Below are 21,021 nucleotides of genomic sequence, written 5' to 3'. Positions count from 1 at the left end.
GGGTACTAGACTGCAAATGGATTTTCAAAAGAAAAGAGGGCGATCTAGGGGTTGAAGTATCAAGGTACAAGGCAATATTAGTAGCTAAAGGTTTTACATAGAGGGAGGATATAGATTACAATGAAGTGTTCTCCTCCAGTGATAAAGCATAGTTCTATCAGGGTCTTACTAGCTTTGGTGGCTCTTCTAACTTAGAGCTAGAACATTTGGATGTGAAAATTGCATTCTTGCACGGTGTGTTGGATGAGCAGATTTATATAAGTCAATCCGAGGAATTCATTACTCACGATAAGAAAAATCATGTTTTCTTACTTAACAAATCTTTATATGGTCTGAAACAGTCGCCTAGGTAATGATATAAAAGATTTGATACATTCATGATTCAAAATGCTTTTTCTCGAAGTGCATATGATAGTTGCGTGTATTAAAAAAAGCTTGAAGATGGTTCTCGTGTATATTTGTTGTTATATGTGGATGACATGCTTATTGCTGCTAAAAGCATGTCACATATTACCCGATTGAAGAAGCAACTAGGTGAGGAGTTTGAGATGAAGGATTTAGGTGCTGCAAAGAAGATATTGGGGATGGAGATTACTCGAGATAGAAGGGTTGGAAAGCTGATGTTGTCCCAATGGTCCTATATTGAGAAGGTCCTCAAAAGATTTAATATGATAGGTGTTAAATCTGTGTCCATTCCTTTTGCTTCCCATTTCAAGTTGTCTGCAGACATATCACCAAAAATAGATTAGGAGATGGAGCAGATGTCTAGTGTTTCATATTCGAGTGTTGTAGGTAGCATTATGTATGCTATGGTTTGCACTCGCCGTAACATCTTACATGTTGTTAGTGTTGTGAGTAGTACATGACGTGTCCCAATAAAGAACATTGGTAGTCGATGAAGTGGATCTTGAAATATTCGAAGGGTACTGTAGACGTAGGCTTGGCTTTTTATAAAGACAAGTTGAGTGAATCCTTATAAGTTGGCTATGTCGATTCAGATTATCAGGGCACTTAGATAAGAGAAAATCTCTGATAGGTTATATCTTTACTCTTTCTGGTAGTGTCATCAGTTAGAAGGCGACTTTGCAGTCTGTTGTTGCTTTGTCTGCCACAGAAGCTGACTATATGGCAACTACGGAAGAAATGAAAGAGGCTATTTGGCTACAAGGCATGGTAAGTATCTTAGACTAACTTAGAAGAAGATATTAGTGGTTTGTGACAGTCAGAGTGCTACTCATCTTACTAAGAATCAGATGTTTCATGAGCAGACGAAGCATATTGAAGTCAGATATCACTTTATTGGAGATATTATATCAAAAGGAGTTGTTAATATGGAGAAAGTGTCTACACATGATAATCCAACTGATATGATGACCAAGACAGTCGCAACCAACATGTTTAGGCATTGCCTAGACTTGATTGGTATGTGCAGTACTCAATAGAGCCCTCACGAGGGCTGAGGACAAGGTAGAGAGGCGTTATTCCTGTTGATGAAGAGAATTCAAGCCAAATGGAAGATTTGTTATTTTATGGCTTGAATTATTTCCTTGTATTTTTAGGAAACCCATAATCCCTATAGGTTTATGAAAATCCATTGTCCTAAAAGATTTGGGAAAAGAAAAACTATTATCTTTGTCAAATTGGGAAACCTTTCTCTTATAGGTTTGGGACTATTTGGGATCTATATATAGTGATTTAGTTGGGGATTCTAGAGATTGTGTTGTGCTTTTCTTCTCATTCATAGCGGAAAATTCTGTCTGCTTTTGCCCCGAGGATTAGGCTTAGCCGAACCTCGTTAAATTCTTGTGTTGATTTTTCTTCTCTATTTGCTTTGTGTGTGATTGTGTGTTAGTTAACCCATGCTCTTCCGCAACAAGTCACTAATAGGCGATCATAATAAATGCATACTTATCGAGAGTAATGCTTTTTCGTCACGACATGAGTACTTTAACACTAAGAAATGAAGTGAAAAAAAGAGAGAGAACAGAAGACAATCCACCACAATTACAAGTTGCTTTCAGTCTTTTAATTGTAATTGCTTACATTTTTGTTTCTTCATTCTTTTTAACAGTTGTTTGGCTGCCCCTGCCGGCTATCTTCTTTAAAAGAAATCTTATGAGAAGAAAAGTTTAGCCAATGGAGCAATAAAGGGTTACTTACTGTTCGAAATGAAAAAGAGAAGTTTGTGCATCAGATGAGACAAGATTAAAAGCAATAAAAAAAAGAAGAGAGTAAATGCAATCATATCATCATACACCTTATTAAGAGCCAAGTCTCAATTAATCTTCATCTTAATGGCCAAGTAACGACGTTTTGATTAAAAGTGTCTGCATAAAGAAATGACCTAATCCTATTGGTAAAATGAGAAATATCTTTTTCCCACGAATAAACGACAAATCCATATATTTGTCTTACCTGTCCAAAAGAGTGAGCAATGTCTTCATTTGATCATAAACATTAGTTCATGTCAGATGCTACCTTCCCAATATAAATCAAAGAACACACCCCTGCCGATTTGTACAATTTGCTATACTGCTTTAAGAAAAACAATTTTTATATGTCGTCCTAATTTAATTAAAGCTTTATTAAGTGCATGCACAATATAATGTTTTCATAGTGAAAATGGCTCTTTTTATTGTTATATAGAATCATAGATATAATATATAATCGAATAATATCCAAACACGTGTCTTAATTGTGTTGGACAAAAAGAGCAGGCATACTAAACTGCCCTTCTATGACAGAGCAAAGAAAAATAAGGGCAATCCACCACTTTAGACACAAAAAATGGTTTAAGTGATCATTAAGGGCACGTATGTCATGCCAACTGAACATTTGAAGTATTAATTGCGTTATGAGACGGGAAAAAAGAAAAAGAAAAGGTTGTGTTAGAAATAGTGGATAGGGACTATATCAGCAGATTCAAAAAATAATTAGGGTGGAAAATCACGTTCCTCACAATCACAAACCATATTATCTTCATTTCGTTTTTTAGCATATATAGCTAATGAATTAGTATTCTGTATTCATAATTAGCGCATATAAGTCCAGTACTTGTTCCCTCGTTAATCAAGTAGTCCAAAGCAGGAAGCACGAAACAATAAATAAACCACGTACATAATCTGCAAATAATCACCTGTATGGACTTACGCGAGTCTATATTATTATAAAATAGCTAGGAGAGAACTGAGTTAAATAAAATACTAGTTTGTTCTTATGGCAAGCAACCTCCACTTCCAACCAAAAGGTTGTGAGTTCGAGTCTCCCCAAGAGCAAGGTGGGAAGTTCTTGGAGGGAAGGATGCCGAGGGTCTACTGGAAACAGCCTCTCTACTCCAGGGTAGGGGTAAGGTATGCGTACACACTACCCTCCCCAGACCTCACTAAGTGGAATTATACTGGGTTGTTGTTGCTGTTGTTGATGATGTCTATTCTCTTACAAAATAGCCGTAAAAATAGCACGGGCCAGTCAATTTTCAGACTGGTAATCAAAAATAGCCAACGTTTGCAAAGTCATCGAAAAATAGCCATTGTTTTGTTGAAACACGAAAAGTTACAGCATAATATACTATGGAGCTCCTGCGTATAAATTTCCAGATATTATGTTGGAACTCCAGCACATTATGTTGGAATCTCATGTAAAAAATTCGAACTCTAGCATATTATGTTAGATTTTTCCGGATTTTTAAGGATATTTTGTTTCAGATTTTATCTTTACATAAAAAAAGTGACTAAATTTCGATGACTTTTGAAATTGCTGCTATTTTTCAATTACCAGTTATTTCTTCTTTTTTCCCGAATAACCCAGGCTCGTTCGTACAATTGTTAAAACTTCTTTCCTTTTTTCAGTTTGTTTTTCAAAATTGATTCTTTTCTTTAGAGAAAAAAAACAACAACAAGAAGCAATAAGTAACTCTTCGATGTTTAATGACGTGGAGAGATGACATATTTAACGTGATAGGGAAGATCAAAGTTGATGCAACACTTGCCCCTTAATTTTTAAAAATGTAAGTGCCACTTGTTTTATTCCATTAAAATGTAGTACTTAATTACTAATGATGATTAAATTAAAGTATTGTGTGTCTCCAAAATCATTTAAAATATTTGGATTTGGAGCTTGCATTTGTAACTTGTGCGCAATGATTAAAGGGTTAATCCTGGATGTGCAAATTAGGATCTTTTGAGTTGATTATCACATGTGATACTAAGTAGGTTTTATTTTACTTAGACACTATTTATTCATTAGCCTATTCCGAAACGAATGATATCTTTCAATATTTTTTATTGAAAAGCTTTTTTAGTTATATAAATATTATGACATATTTAAGAGCGCGAATTTAAAATTATATTATAAATTATTTAAGACTAAAAATTCTAAAAAAAATCTTTTTCTAACATCAAATTTTATGCTAAGTCAACTTACGCCAAATAAAATAAAACGAAGAGTATATATTGTTTGAATTTATCATGTCATGGAAAATAAAAAAGAAGTGACCCCCAAGTTTAAACTTAATTGTCATATAAGTATAAACTTACACTATAAGTATAAACTTACACCTCAAACATATCTATCCTCTTTAATTTGTCCCTTTGTTTAACTCATGGAAGTGGATGCGATGTCATTTATGCTGGTGATAAGACCAATGAACAACCAAAAGAAGAAACAATATTTTCATTTTTTTTCTTGTTTCTTGGTTATAAGCCAAAACAATTAGTTTAGTTTTTAGTCCTCACTTTTCCATTAATTAACATGAGTACAAACACTTGTCACTGACTCATTGATGCCCCTACTTAATATTACGACTTCACCCTAAAACATTTTTTTTTATCAACACACCACCTTAAAACGAATAAAACAAAAACAATGAGAGAGAGAGTTGGCACGTGACCAGCATGAGGGTCAGGAGTTGTGCGTTACAACTTCTGCAAGTTCCATGAACTGATGAGGTTGATGATCAATACTCATCTTCTTTCTGGAATTTGAACTGTCCATCTGGTTTTCTTGCTCTTTCGTTTTGATATAAATGCCGTAAATATAAGAACAAAATCCCCAAAGGCAGAGTAAAGTGGAAACTGCCTTAAGTCCACCAAAATGATCACCGTAAACTAACACCCCTCCCAACACGTTTATCCCCATTAACGCCGTCATGCACACACCTCCGGCCAACGACGTCGTTAAGAACACCATTCCGGCAGTACCCATGAAGCACAACTGCCACGTCACCACATTAAACCCCACCGTCAGCCAGTAAGCCTTTGCACCCAAATCGAACACTTTTATGCTCTCCGTCTTCATCTCCGAGAAACCGCCGCCTGCCGCCATTCCGACGGTAGCTAACGCCGTCGCCGCCATCTCCATCACCAGCTGCATTTCTACAACCATAGCGTAGCAGTAAACTTTTCGGTATATCTTCTCCATGATTGGGAGATAAAGAGCGAATAACAATCCCGCACCCACAGTTGAGAAAAATCCTATAAAGTATTTTCCCTTTGTCAAGCCACGTGGCTTGTCGTGGCTTGAACCTAAGGCTAAGAGCACTGAACTAACAGTAAGTAGAATCACGCAGTTCAAATTTGCAAACGTGATTTTTTGCTTGACGATAATCACGGAAGTGATGAGAGTGAAGGCTAGCTGAGTAGACAAAACAAGAGAATTTGTCGAAACGGGAAGATAAGAATTTCCCCAAGAAAAGAGAAGGTTGTTGATACCTAAAAAAAAGCCGATGCAAATGGAGAGGCACAAGATTTTAGGGGTGAAGCCAGTGAATGGTTTTCTATCGGTACAAATTTTGAAGAGGTAAATTGGGAAGAGAAGAAGAGGAAAGCCAGCAGATTGTACCCAAGTGGAAACCCATCTGCTGCCACCTTTGTGATTGAAGTAGAATTTTGAAAGCAAACTTGATGAGACAGAACCAACAAAGAGACACATGTAGTTGATTCCCAACAAAATCATGTAGTAACGGTTACGCCCTGTTTCTTGTTCCTTATCATGCATTTTCACCAGTGATCTGCTAAAACTTGCTGCAGCCTCATCATCTTGCTCTTGCTCCTGTCGGTGTTGGTTAAGAGCTGGTGGTTGTTGAACTGATGACAACTCCATGGACTGCTAAATAAAGGAAGAATTGAGAATTTGAAGCGGCGAGAAAAGATGAAAGAATCTGTGTGTTTGTGTTGTGAGGTGCGACGGATGAGTGGATACCTTTTTACAATGAGTAGCTAGAGAGCAGTGAGGTTAGGTATTAAAAAGATACGACTCTTTTATATACTGATCATTTAAAATATTTCACAAAAAAAGGTGTGAAAACTATTAAATTATAAAGTCACTAAAACTAATTGTAAATAATTTCATACGGTAATTAAGCTGGATTAATAATCTGTAAAATGATGACTAATAGAAAGTTCTAGTGATAATAGGTTAAATTACATCAAAAATATTGACTTTTATTTACGAGTTATTAAAAGCTTTAAACTCAATAAGAATTTAATTTAAGTATGACGGAAGTTATTTTATTGCAAAATATTTTTCACAAGGAAGTCATATCTTGGTGGTTGGTCTCCACCAAATTGAAGATGAATACGGACGGAAATTATTCTTTTATAACTATTTTAAATTAAATTAAATTTCATATTATTTAATTTGCTCAAATCATCATTTAGACATTATTACTCTTATCAATCTTTCATATATAAATTTAATCAAAATACAATTTATTTTATTAATATTATTATTAATCTTTAATATATAAATTTTGTAAAAATAGTTTTTAGTCACCAATTGGAGGAGTATTTTTTTCCCAAAAAATGACATCGTTTCGACTATTAAACACACTTAAAATACAAAACAAAGCAATCCGTTTGTTGATATTTTTTGGCTATATATAAAACCAAAAAATAAAGCATACCTGATAAGAAAAAAGACAGCCCGGTGCACTAAGCTCCCGTTATACACAAGGTCCGAAGAAGGGTAGTACCACAAGAGTCTATTATATACAGTCTTACATTACTCGAACTCGTGACCTTCTGGTCACATAGCAAAAAATTTACCAGTTATGCTAACGCTCCCCTTCTGTACCCTGACAAGAAATCACTGTTATATTTCGCGTGCACCCATGAAAATTCCGTTTTTGCCCTCTTATAGCCACGTGCAAAGTTTTTCCACATGTTCCATAAAGATTGCATTTTATGTGAATTCAGTTCAATAAGTATAATTCTGAAGGTTAGTGTTAGGAGAATTGGTAAAATTATCTTTGTGTGATTTATAGGTCATGAGTTCGTACTGTGAAATTAGTCATTGATGCTTGCGTCTGGGTAGACTGTCTACATCATTACTCCATTGGAGCATTGGAGGAGGACCTTTCCCGAACCTTATTTGAACGTACAATGCTTCGGGCACGGCCCTACCACTTTTTAGTTCAATAAGTCTAATTCTACTAGCATGCATGAAGAGGGGAGAGACAAATTAATTAAATATAACGTCAGAGAATGAGAGGTACAAAACAGAAAGAAAAAGAGGGCAAATCGTTTTACCCAAAATGAAACGGCTGAATCTGGTAGTTTATGTTGTGGATTAGCATTGACCAGTTCGTCTTCTCTTCTGCCATTTCTTACGCTGCCTTTCTCCTGATCAGTTTTAAAAGCCCACATATTTTCAGTAGTTGTCAGTTTTACCATCTGAACATGTCTCTCTTTCTCTCTTATAACCTACCTATATACTATATCACTATAGTCTCTATGACTTGTCGTTCCTTCGTTGCATTAATACTATCACAACTACTAGCACTGATCCCATCCACAGAGATTCTTCGTGTCTCTTAAAAGAAGAGGACAAAGCGGATTTATTGTATTCATTTCTCCCGTTTCAAATTTGGGTTTCCTTTCTTGTTCGCCCCGGTGATGGAAGCGTTAACACACCATATTCAAGGGAAGGTGTCATGGTGCATGCTATTCGCCGATGACATAGTTCTGATTAATGAGCCGCAAGTTGGTGTTAACGAGAGGCTAGAGGTTTGGAGACAGGCTCTTGAGTCTAAGGGTTTCAAGCTGAGCAGGACGAAGACGGAATACCTAGAGTGTAAATTCAGCACTGAGCGGGGGGAACTGGGCGTGGATGTGAGGCTTGACTCACAGGTCATCCCAAGTAGAGGCAACTTCAAGTACCTTGGGTCGGTTATTCAGGGGGAGGGGAGATCGACGAGGATGTCACACACCACATTGGGATAAAATCGATTAAGTGGAGGTTAGAATCTGGAGTCCTGTGTGACAACAGAGTTCCACCGATACTCAAAGGTAAGTTCTATAATGCGGTAGTTAGACCGGCCATGATGTACGTACGGGGCTGAGTGTTGGCCTGTTAAAAACTCACATATCCAGAATATGAAAGTAGCAGAGATGAGGATGTTGAGGTGGGTGTGCGGGCACACTAGGATGGATAAGAGTATGAACAATGATATTCGGGAGAAGGTGCGTGTGGCTCCCATCGATGACAAGATGCACGAAGCGAAGCTTAGATAGTTCGGGCATGTACAGAGGAGGAGCTTAGTTGCCCCGGTAAGGAGGTGTGAGCGACTGGTTGTGGAGGGCACAAGAAGAGGTAGAGGGCGGCCGAAGAAGTATTGAGGAGAGGTGATGAGGCAGGACATGGCGAGGCTTTAGATTTTCGAGGAAATGACAATTGATATAGGAAGATGTGGAGGTCGAGTATTAGCGTTATAGGTTAGGAGGTAGTTGAATCTTTGCCTTACTTCGTACCGTTGTGAGACTAGTCTGGTAGGTTTTTTATCTAAGTTAGCTAGTGACAATGTTGTGTCATACTATTTAAATTTCCTTTCCGTCTTGTATCTAGTATTGTTACCTTATATACGCTTAAAAATATATAAGGTAATTTTTGCATGTGATTCTTTGAGAGAAAGAACCCTATTATTTGGTTTTTCAATTTTTGTTAGCTAGTTTTGGTAAGTCTATAATTAATGGCTAGAGATTGGTAAGTTGAGATTTATTTGGGACATTTGTGTAAGTTTTCCTTTAATAAATAAGCAGTTACGTGTTTAGATACAAGTGCTGAAATTGATAATAAGTTGCTGGAGTAATTGATTAAAAAGTGATGATAAGCTCTTTTTCTATTAAAATGACTTAAATAACCTTAGAAATGTTTACACTTATAAGGGCGTAATTTCTTCAAAATTTTAGATGCCATATCGATTCAAAATACAAAATATTCTATTTGTTATTTTATTTTAAATACAACTGTGCTTAGATAAGATAATTTTTATGATAGATATATTTTATTTAATGATAAGCATATAATCATAAGTTATAATAATTAATAAATTGACAAAGTTTCTCAATACAAAATAAACCTAAATAGGACAAAATATTTGAAGAGAAACAAACACTATCTTCATCACCACAACACTTAAAAGTTGATAAATTCTCATCTATTACATACAGTTCAAAGATTAATACACAACCACATAGATACAAATATGCAAAGTAATAAAGAATTTGCTTATCTTAAATAGTCAATTAGAATTGCAAACTTGAAGAGGCGGGGGGAGGGGGGTAGGTTGAAAAAATACTTGAGGCAGTAAGTATCGATGTAGGAGTTTTGTTCTAAAAAGAAATATTTTAAGGATAAAATAGTAAAAATCTTGGTCAAACTTAAAGTGCTTATAAGCTAAAAATTCATAAGTTGGGGTGACCAGCTTATGGCTTTTGGCTTGTTTTTGACTTATAAGCACATGGCTTATAAGCACTTTAACTTTACCAAACGCGTAGATAAGCCGAAAAGTGCTTATAAGCTAGTTTGACCAGCTTATAAGCTTAGCCAAACACCCTCTAAGAGGGAGTTTGACTAAGCTTATAAGCTATTAAACTGGCTTATAAGCACCTTTTAACTTATCTACGCGTTTGGTAGACGCTCCAAGTGCTTATAAGCTAAAATCAGACATAAGTCATAAGTTAGTCACCCCAACTTATGATTTTTCAGTTTATAAGACTTTTAGTTTGACCAACATTTTTACTAGTTTCTGATTAGGCATAAGTTCAGCAAGAGTTCATTCAAATCTTCCATGAGTTATTGGGTACGAAGGCCAGTGAAATGTCATGCCTAAACAGTACCATAGCAAAGGATGGATATTGCCTCAATAAGGAGGATCAACAAGGTCTGATCAAGCTAGTGATGAAAGAGGAAATACTTCAGGCTCTGAATGATTTACCAGCTGACAAAGCCCCCCTCCCCTCGGGGGAAGGGGGGAAGGGGAGGGGGAATTCCATGTTGAATTCTTCAAAGCAAATTGGGACATAGTGGGAGAAAGATGTTAGTAAGGCTACACTACAATTCTTTGAGACTGGTAAAATCCTTAAAGAGATCAACTACACAATCATTACTTAAGTGCCAAAATTTTCAAACCCCACCTATGTCAAGGAATTTAGGCTTATTGCATGTTGCACAACATTGTATAAACTGATAGCCAAGGTGATCACTACCAGACTTAAACTAGCGGTGGACAAAATTGTACGGCCATCGCAACCAGTTTTTATTGCAGGAAGGAACATCTTGGATAATGTCATTGTGGCCCATGAATTAGTCAAAGGTTATAATAGAAAAAGGAATGCCCCCAGGTGTCTAGTGAAAGTAGACATCAGGAAAGCATATGATACTGTCGAGTGGGATTTTCTGCGAATGGTCTTGTTGGAGTTTGGAATGCTAGTGAAATTTGTTAATATCATCATGGAGTGTGTCTCGACTATCAGCTATGATGAAATACAAAAAATATATACAATATTCCAAAAATCTAAACAAAAAAGGAACTTTTTCAATGGGTATATTTGAAATTCATTAAAAATATATAGATAAGTCAATATACAAAATTTGAGGAAGATTGGAGGTGATTTGGACTGGTTTTGTATCAAAATTCGTAAGTAAATCGAGTTCAAAAAGGTTTTCTGCGACACATGTATCAAACATGTATCACGCATGTATCTCACACACAGATATACATGGATATACATGTGATGCACAATAGATACAAATATGATATATATGTGATACACAGTATGATACACATATCATTTTTTTCATGTTCAGTTTTTACCGAATTTTCAATTCAAACCACCTCAAAACTTCACCAAATCATCCCAAAAATGAGATTCAAGCTCCTTAAGTTGTGCCCAATCTATTCTAATAACACCCACTCAAAACAAAGCAAAAATTTGATATTTTTTTGCTACAAATAGCTAATTGACTAATTTGGCTAATATTAGTAATATTTTATCAATTGGTCAATTTTTGTAATGAGCTATCTATAAATGGACATAGCTGGTAATTTCCCTTTATTAAATCAATTTCAATACTTAAACGCTACTTCAAATCAGCTAATCCAAACGGGCACTTAATTTCTAGATAAAAGTTGAGGCATCATTGATTAAATAGTTCAGCTTTAAATCTCACTTGGACTGCATAACACGTGGATTAGTTCCTCAATAAATAACCGTATATCCCACAAGCATTCAAATGGCCAAGCCGCTAATCTTCACAATTCTACTGATTACACAACAAAATTCTTGCTAATTAATAGCGACAGTTCAAAATTAGGCGTAGAAGTCTGAGTCTCTGAGATGTCTATTTTTCACATATATATCATAATGTGGATAAAAATATTTATAGAGGTGTTGAAGTAATATGCCACTCCTTACCTTTAAAAATTTAAAATTGGAAGCTCATGTTCTTTCGCATTGATCAAAGCTAATTGTTGATGTGTTCATTCTCATATTCGTAAGTACACATTATTGTTTACACTTATTAACATATTTTAAAGGTGTCAGAAAAACTTTATAACATGTATATACACCAAATATCAGATATTCCTAGTTTCACCGCTGTATTGATTAAGGCTAGGAATGAAGGAAGGTGTGAAACTATATACAAATATTGGAAAGCTAATTCAACAATATTACTTCTGACTTCATGAGAAATGTGGAAACCAATAATGTGGATTAACTTTAATTAAGTACGTATTAGATTATTTGCAGCTATCTCTTACACGTGTCTTTTGTTGTTAAACTCATGTAAGATGTTAAAACTTATGCCAACCCATGCCTAGATTGTTTGTTGAAGATCTAAAATTATAATCCCCTCCGTCAAATAAAGTCGAAGAAGAAAACAATAATATTCTCAGAGACAACTAATTTTTGTATTTCTCTAATTTCAAAAAGTATCCTTACATTTAAAATGCATATGGTGATTTCCCAATACCACGCATTATATAACTAGCAATATTCTAAAAAAAGAAAAAGATCAGTTCAACAACAATAGGAATAAAAGGATAGAGTTCAACGACAAGTGAAAATTTTTCCATCGTCACGCATTTTGACAGACCATATAATGTTTAGAAATATAAATAGTTTTAGCCATTCCTTATAAGTTAAATCTTTGCCATTTTAAAAAGTATGAAATAAGTCAATCTCTCCTCTTGAATAGGTGGGCAAGACTTTTCTTGCCGTGAGAGTGCCTTCGTGTTTACGACTGGTTTGGGCTTTGGAGAGCTTAAAAGGGCCCGAAAGCCCACATGATGCGAGTGGTGTGGCGCACGGCGTAGGATTAATTTGGCGGGAACTCGAGAGCATAAGAGCGGCGGCCTATATTAGTTTTCCCGCCAAACCCCTCGTCGTCTCCGTATCTATTTTGTCTCTCTCTCTCTCTATCTCTCTGTGGAACTTTCATTTTGCTTTTTGATCTTCCCTTGAGATATCAAAAAATGGACAGCTATGGCGGTGGTGGGTACTTCGTCGACGAGAAAGCCGTCCGTGTCGAAAACATCTTCTTGGAGTTCCTTAAGAGGTTGTTTCAGTTTTTATTTGTTTTTTCACATTTTCTCCCCTTTTTGTCTTTCTGGATCTGACATTGTGCTATCAGTTTTCGAGTGGATGCCAACTCGCGTGAGTCATTTTACGAGTCGGAGATAGAAGCCATGAGACCTAATGAGTCCAATACCATGTTCATTGATTTCTCACATGTTATGCGCTTCAATGATATTCTCCAAAAAGCCATCTCCGATGAGTTTCTCAGGTATTTTATTTTTTATTTTTCCTTTTTTCAGTGTGTATCTTAAGTAAAAATAAAAATAACTCAAACTTCGAATTTCCTTGTAGATTCGAATCCTATCTGAAAAATGCGTGCAAGAGATTCGTGATGGAACGGAAGCCTACTTTCATCACTGATGATAATCCTAATAAGGACATCAATGTTGCCTTTTACAATCTCCCCTTGATTAAGAGGTTCACTTCATTATCATTCTGTTCCCTTTTTATGTGCTCTTGATTAATTGCATTTAGCTAATTTGGGGAAATTGGGCCCAGATTGAGAGAATTGACTACAGCAGAGATAGGGAAATTGGTGTCGGTAACTGGAGTGGTAACCCGTACCAGTGAGGTCCGACCAGAGCTTCTGCAGGGAACCTTCAAATGCTTGGACTGTGGAACAGTAATCAAGAATGTTGAACAGCAATTCAAATATACCGAGGTTTATTTCCTATTCGATCATTTGTTTATAAGATTGTCATTTTATTGCTGCTGGTAGTGACTGAAAGTTATACTACTTAAATAGGGTAAAAGCAATAATTTTTATGCATATTAAAATTTTTGAACCTCCTTTAACATAGATAAATACAGGTTCAAATTCCAGGTATTGCATTTTTGGATTTTCTTGAATACCCTTGTCAGAATCTGTGGTTTCGCCACTAGTTTTTGGTAGTATAATATTTGGCCTTGTTATTTGTGGATGCCATCAATGATGGAGAGGTTATTCGTTTCTTTCCTAATGAAAAGCATAATGGAAATGAGTTTATAGGTGTGGCTTGAGTTAGGAGTGACTGCTACTTTAGAGAGAAATGGAAACCCTCGCTAGTAGGTGTGCCATAGTCTTCCTGAAAGCCAAGATAGTTCTTTATAGGTGTCTTTCTTGACTTATAGATAGATCAGCAGACTGAGTTTTGTTTTGCTGGATTTGTATAGCCTTACTTGGTAATTAATAAAATTGTTCATAGTTACCACACAAAAAAAGCATAATGGAAACTTATCTCATTCAATGAAAAAGAAAAGAAAAAACTATTTTGCCTTCCGATACCAAAATTTAATATCTCAGAATAACAACATTGCCAAGTTGAATATTGGCTGAAGTAATCAGAATAGGCTTTGTGACCAAGCACTGACTTATCCAGTGCTTATTCCTCCATGTCTACTGTTTTACTAGTACTTGTTAACGTCTTTTGACTTTTTTTTTTGTCTATTTTTTGTCTTTGTAGCCCATAATTTGCATGAATGCAACATGTCAAAACAAAGCAAGGTGGGCACTACTTAGACAAGAGAGCAAATTTGCAGACTGGCAGAGGGTGCGAATGCAGGAGACCTCCAAGGAGATACCAGCGGGGTCCCTTCCGAGATCACTTGATGTCATTCTACGCCATGACATTGTGGAACAAGCCAGGGCAGGTGACACGTAAGTACAATCACTCTATACCGGTGGATAAACCTAGTACTTAAGTTGGATATGTTGCATTCTCATTGGTGTGCCTACTCTGTTGCAGGGTCATATTTACTGGTACTGTTGTAGTGATACCTGACCTACTTGCACTTGCTTCTCCTGGGGAGAGAGCTGAAAGTCGCCGAGATGCATCTCAGCGAAGGAATGCCACCGGTGGTCAAGAAGGTGTGAAGGGCCTTAGGGCCTTGGGTGTCAGGGACCTCTCATATCGATTAGCCTTTATTGCCAACTCTGTTCAGGTTAGTGACACTTTGGAATTAGTTAACTTCTATTTCTGACTGGGACCCATAAAGGAGCATCTCCTTGGTGATTATTAAATTTGGACCTATTTGAAGTTGAATGAGTGTACTATTTGTTTGCAAATGCAGTCCCTACTTCTACTCTTTACTACATCTAACATACTGATATTGGATGCATCTCTTTCACCCAGATATGTGATGGCCGAAGGGACAATGACATCAGAAATAGGAGAAGAGATGTTGATGAAGATGACAATCCACAGTTCATGGTTGGTCTTTCATTTGTCATTTTCACTTTTCATCTATCAAAAAACATAAGTAGAGTATCTGGCATATATTTCAGTATACATAGTTTCACAGTTTTTATAGGGTTCATAAAGGCAATCACCATTGGGAAGACTATCCAAGTCTTTGTGCTCTAGAACTTTGCATATTTTTCGACACATCCGTAGTAAACATATGTGTGTGTGTCTATATATATATATATATGCACACACGCACACACAATTGTCATATATTTTGGGGAGGGGGAGAAGGGTTGTCGGATCACACTTAGTTACTTAGCCTCGTCCTTGTGCGAATAAGAGGCTGTGGCCGTCCATGAATATGTAACAACTGCATTGGAGTTTGAAAGCTCCCTTTGCTTGTAGTCATGTGCATGTCAACGTTTTAGTATGCTTGGCTGAGTCAGCTTTGGTTGATCACTCTATTGGCAGGCTGAAGAGCTAGATGACATCCAACGAATGAGGAATACTCCGGATTTTTTCAATAAGCTTGTTGAGAGCATTGCTCCAACTGTTTTTGGTCACCCAGATATCAAGAGGGCAATACTGCTCATGCTTTTGGGTGGTGTTCACAAGTTTACTCACGAAGGCATTAATTTAAGAGGGGACATCAATGTTTGCATTGTTGGGGATCCTAGCTGTGCAAAATCTCAGTTCCTCAAGTGTGCTTTCTTCTCTTCCTTTTTTTTTCTTTTTCCTTGTCTCCTGGCAAAGGACTAACTTCTGCTACTTCATCTATTGCCTAGATACACATCAGGTCTGGTTCCTCGATCTGTCTATACTTCAGGGAAATCCTCATCTGCTGCTGGGTTGACAGCAACAGTGGCCAAAGAACCAGAAACTGGAGAATTCTGTATTGAGGTAGTATGCAACTTTTTACTTTGTCACAAAGTTGGATAGTTTATTATAGAGAGCATAATATAAGCTAGATGCATTGAGAAGTCTAAAAAGTTGTCACCTGTAGTGACATGGAATAGTGGCCTGTGACTATGTTATCTGCAGTCCCAAGTGCACGAAGCTCGTCTAGATTCTGATGTTGGCGTGATGAGATCTAATGACTTCCTAGAATCCAAGCTATTGATGTATCTGAATATATTTTATTCTACACTTAATCAAAATATCTGAATATATTTTATTCTGATGTCAGCCATTGGTGCTTGCATCAGAGGGTGTAGCCCTTCCCCGAACCCTGCGTAAACGCGGGATGCTTTGTGCACCGGCTGCCCTTTTACTTCATCAATGTGAATTTCTTGCTTTTTTTGTTTGGGGGGGTGGGGGGGGGGGAAGTCAATGCAAATTAATATCTGGTAGTGAGTTATCTCTCTAGACAGAACACTATTGAGTTAATTCTTCTTCCATTTTCTTTATTTGGATTCCATTTCAGTTTATTTTTTATCATCTTGTATTTCTACCCCATATCCTAATAAATCTGCCTTTATGATTTTAGGCTGGTGCACTGATGCTTGCAGACAACGGTATCTGTTGTATTGATGAATTTGACAAGATGGATGTTAGAGATCAGGTATTTAATTCGTGCCATTTCTTCAGCATTTCTGTTTACTTTTCAGCAAGTTTGCCTCTGATGCTGGACATATCTGCCATCTCAAGGTTGCCATTCATGAAGCAATGGAACAACAGACAATAAGCATAACTAAAGCTGGTATACAAGCAACATTGAATGCCCGGACTTCAATTTTAGCTGCAGCAAACCCCACTGGTGGGCGCTATGATAAGACAAAACCTCTGAAGGTGACGATTATTGTGCTTGCCACTAACACTTCCTCCTGCTGTTGGGTTTTGTCATCATTCTTACATGTTTCACTCGTCATGTCTATTTGTCTAATGATGTTGTTTGCTTGTACAGTATAATGTTGCTCTACCTCCTGCCATCCTTTCAAGGTTTGATTTGGTATATGTTATGATTGATGACCCTGACGATCAAACAGACTACAATATTGCTCATCACATTGTGAGAGTTCACCAAAAGCGGGAAAATGCAGTTGATCCTCCCTTTAGCACTGCACAAGTGAAGCGTTACATAACCTATGCAAAAACACTGAAACCTAAGGTCTGTTTTGCACCTTTGTCTATCAAGGTTGTAGTACATTCTGATTTCTTTTGGTTGTATTGAAAAGAATTTTGTATTACCCAGCTAACTGCTGAAGCTAGAGAGTTATTGGTGGATTCATACGTCGTCTTACGTCGAGGTGACACTGCTCCAGGGAGTAGAGTTGCCTACCGCATGACTGTAAGGCAGTTGGAGGCATTGATCAGACTTTCGGAGGCTATTGCTCGAAGTCATTTAGATATTCAGGTGCGAGAAGTGCTGAATTTTCTTGTTGGTTGTTAGTAAATCATTGTATATATGCACTGAACTGTGTATTCTGGGATAGGTGCAACCACGTCATGTACGAATTGCAGTGAGATTGTTAAAGACATCGATAATCAGGTATGGAGGAATGCGTAGTACCTCACAATGAAATGTAAAACTTGATGTATGCACCAAATGGCTATGAACGAAAATATACATGCAATTTAGCGTAGATAACTGGACAATTCAATTTTTTATGCAGTGTGGAGTCAAGTGAAATTGATCTGTCTGAGTTCCAAGATGAGAATCGCGAGGATGGTGTTGGTAATACTGAAAATGGTACTGGTCAAGGGGAAAATCAACCAACTGGGGCTCCGACTGAGTCGGTATCTGGGAATGCAGGTAGGTAACATCCAATTGGTCATGTGCATTTATTTTGGGAATCCTTTTCTCATAATGCAGAGAGTCCTTGTATCTTGATTTGGTTATCCTTTGTAGAAAATGACGCTGAAACTACAAGCAAGCAAGGAAAGAAACTAATCATCAGCGACGAGTATTTCCAGAGAGTCACCCGTGCTCTTGTTCTGAGACTGAGGCAGCATGAAGAGACTGTATCGAGAGAAGGTAAATCAGCTCACAAAAAATTTACTGAATGTTTTGCTTAGAGTTGCCAGCAAAATTTGGGTTGTAGTGTTAGATTGCATTAAATTTTCATTGTGACATGATATATGGGAAAGAATGAAAAGGAAACAAGAAATAACAACAGCAGGATCAATTAATAAAAGCTTGAAAAGCATCGTTTCAGTTATAATCCGAGTCATAAGACATTTTACTTATGTTGAATCTGGAATGCTCAACGACATTTACACCCGCAGGGACTGGGTTAGCTGGAATGAGGCAGAAAGATCTTATACAGTGGTATGTGAGTCAGCAGAACGAGAAGAACAACTACAGCTCCATGGAAGAGGCAGCAGCTGAAGTCACAAAAGTGAAAGCTATTATAGAGGTAACACTTTAGATATTTATGCAGTACATTAGTCTTCTTGATTTTTCTTATGCTCAACTGATATTTGGAACATATGTTTGTTGTTGACAGAGCTTGGTACGAAGAGAAGGCCATTTGATAGTTGTGGATGATGGGAGACAAGCAGGCGAGGAAAGTGGAAGGCAAACATCATCCAGAAATGACAGGATTTTGGCTGTGGCTCCCAATTATGTTGTAGATTGATGATTTGGAATTCTTGAAAACTTCTGAAAATCTGGAACCGTATGAGCTCAAAGGCCTAAAGTAGCTCAAGAATTAGGACGGGGAAATTGTGTTTTCTATTGTAAAAGCTGAGGCCTTGCACCCTTTGTAGAAATGGGCGATTATCGGAGGCAAACTAATTTCAGTTAAATTAGCTGTACTTGAGCTTGAGAATGTTGCAAGGGATATTGGTTTCTGTACTATATTATTTGTGTTTGTTTTCACTTTTATTATTCGAAATATTAACTGACGTGCAAAAGGCAAACATGGATTCTAAAAATTAATCTGCTTTGATGTTAACTCTAATGGTCTAAACTACTTGTATAGGTCAAAATCTGATCAAAAGAATTCTACTTAAACATTTTAGAGGAATACTCTACAGGATATTTCAAGAACTTAGATACTCCGGTTAAAAATTATTGGGTAAGAAAAATGCTTTGTATAAATATTATGAGAGAGAGTAACAGAGGGTGGGTTGATGGAAACACATAAAGACACATGCATCTCTCTGAAGGAGAAGATGTTCCATCCTCTCAGGCTCTTCGCCAAAAGGGAGACAAATCTCAAGATCCTAGCAGTCATCTGAAGTTCAACTTTATCAAGTGACTCTTTTCCTGTGGGTATTCGTCGTTATCATTTGATATATTGGGAATCATCTTCCTTTTATTACACTACGGAATCTAATTGCGACTGTAATTAAATTTTAATTTCAGCTATGCTTGTTTATTTTTGTCTTCTATCTCAGATCTCGAATAAATTATCTCTGGCTAGGATTTACCTCATAACTTTTTATTTAACCATTTTAACAAAAAGGGTTAACTTTTTGGTCAAACAATTTGGCGTCGCATGTGAGGATTTCCTAACCAAAGTTTTAGTTTCCTCTAGATCTAAACTCGGTTCTAGTTCTACTTCCCGTTCGTTGTAACTTCATCCTTTCGCTACGAACACAAATTTGAGGAATTCGTAGGCAAGATCTTGAAATAGCCAAACTAATTTTTAATCTAGACCCTTGTGTAGGCATATAAATTTTATTGGAATTAAATCGGTAAAATAATTTGGACTATATTTTAAATTCAAGATATATTAGTTCAAATAAATTTATTAGGTTATATAATAAGATTAGTTATGTAAGTCCAACATATATGGATTAAATAAACAAGTCTTAATCCATTGGCCTAGCCCATTTAGTTGGGCTAAAGTGATGAACCCACTTTATTAAACCCAAGATATCATCTTCCTAGAGGCCCAGTTTTGTGCCACGTGTCAAATGACGTGGCATACCAAGTCAAATGGAAGAGCCAATGGGATCTGCCACGTGTCAAAATGACAAGGCATGCCAAGTCACATTAAATGGCCAATGAAACCACGCCACGTGCGCAAGTGACATATTCTGGCCAATCAAATGCGGCCATGTCACACTTCAATTTGATTGGTCAGAAAGAGTTTGTTCTTATCATAACTCTTCCCTTCCACAACTATAAATAAGGGTCTTCATAACCCAGAAAAGACACCAGAAGATATAACAAGAAGCAAGAAAGAGCTCGTGGATCAAACACTGCACATTTCTCCACAAGTTTCAAGCAATCAAGTTCAAGCTCAAGAACGAAGAACAAATCAAGTTCAAGTTCAAGAACGAAGAACAAATCAAGGTCAAGTTCAAGCAATCAAGTTCAAGCTCAAGAACAAGATCATCGTTCGTGACAACAACTACATATTCAAGATCAAGATCAAAGGCCCTTGAATTTATTTACTATTGGAAAAAAGAATCAGAGGATTCATAGAGATTGTAACACTCAAATATTTGAAATAAAATACTACGATTGTCGCAATATTTTTCTATCTTGATTTTATTTTCTCGACGCAAATTTACTGTCTACAAATTCTGGCACGCCCATTGGGACAATCTCTACCTCTCATCTCAACTTTTCAATCATCAAAGTCCAAAACATTGAAATGGCTTCAAAGAAAATCTACTCCGGTTCAACTTCCACCAAGGCTCCTAACTCCAAGTTCTATGCTGATGTGGAAAGCATCCTCGATGTTACTTTTGGAAGCTTCAGACCAGTTACGAGGAACAAAGTGATCTCTTTAGAACAACAAGCACCCCAAGTGCCATCCGCATCAACACCTGTTTTCGGTTCTTCATCCTCAAAAGGAGCAAGATCTTCCACAAATGCACCTGAAGGGGGAAGCGATGTTGCTGAAAAGATCAAGAAAAATCTTGCTTTGCTTGACCTCTCCGGATCCAAACACTCTACTATGAAGGAAGATGATAATGCTTCAAGTGATAGATCCTCCCAGTTATACCACATAGCGTGAGCCAATCAAGGATCAATCTGTGTGAAAATCCATGCTACTCTCTGTCGTCCATGACAATCATGCAAGCCATGGTGACAAACACTT

General features: G+C 36.9%; 2 protein-coding genes across 2 annotated transcripts; one reads left to right on the top strand and one right to left on the bottom strand.

The window, feature by feature from the left end:
- Nucleotides 1-4,714: 4,714 nt before the first annotated feature.
- Nucleotides 4,715-6,215, bottom strand: LOC107799103 (putative purine permease 4). The gene has a single exon (XM_016622178.2). It carries the CDS (start codon nucleotides 6,097-6,099, stop codon nucleotides 4,900-4,902), a length of 1,200 nt encoding a protein of 399 aa, XP_016477664.1. The 5' UTR covers nucleotides 6,100-6,215; the 3' UTR covers nucleotides 4,715-4,899.
- Nucleotides 6,216-12,576: 6,361 nt separating this feature from the next.
- LOC107799111 (DNA replication licensing factor MCM6) lies at nucleotides 12,577-18,842 on the top strand. The gene is made up of 18 exons (XM_016622189.2): nucleotides 12,577-12,837; nucleotides 12,913-13,065; nucleotides 13,149-13,274; nucleotides 13,356-13,518; nucleotides 14,300-14,493; nucleotides 14,582-14,777; nucleotides 14,969-15,046; nucleotides 15,494-15,723; nucleotides 15,808-15,922; nucleotides 16,509-16,583; nucleotides 16,670-16,810; nucleotides 16,926-17,129; nucleotides 17,214-17,375; nucleotides 17,455-17,510; nucleotides 17,635-17,774; nucleotides 17,871-17,996; nucleotides 18,248-18,378; nucleotides 18,469-18,842. The coding sequence occupies exons 1-18, from the start codon at nucleotides 12,755-12,757 to the stop codon at nucleotides 18,598-18,600; spliced, it is 2,505 nt and encodes an 834-aa protein (XP_016477675.1). The 5' UTR covers nucleotides 12,577-12,754; the 3' UTR covers nucleotides 18,601-18,842.
- Nucleotides 18,843-21,021: the final 2,179 nt, after the last annotated feature.

The sequence above is a fragment of the Nicotiana tabacum genome, chromosome 3, assembly GCF_000715075.1.
Source record: "Nicotiana tabacum cultivar K326 chromosome 3, ASM71507v2, whole genome shotgun sequence".
Classification (NCBI taxonomy): Eukaryota; Viridiplantae; Streptophyta; class Magnoliopsida; order Solanales; family Solanaceae; genus Nicotiana; species Nicotiana tabacum.
This window is presented reverse-complemented; position numbering and strand designations above follow the sequence as displayed.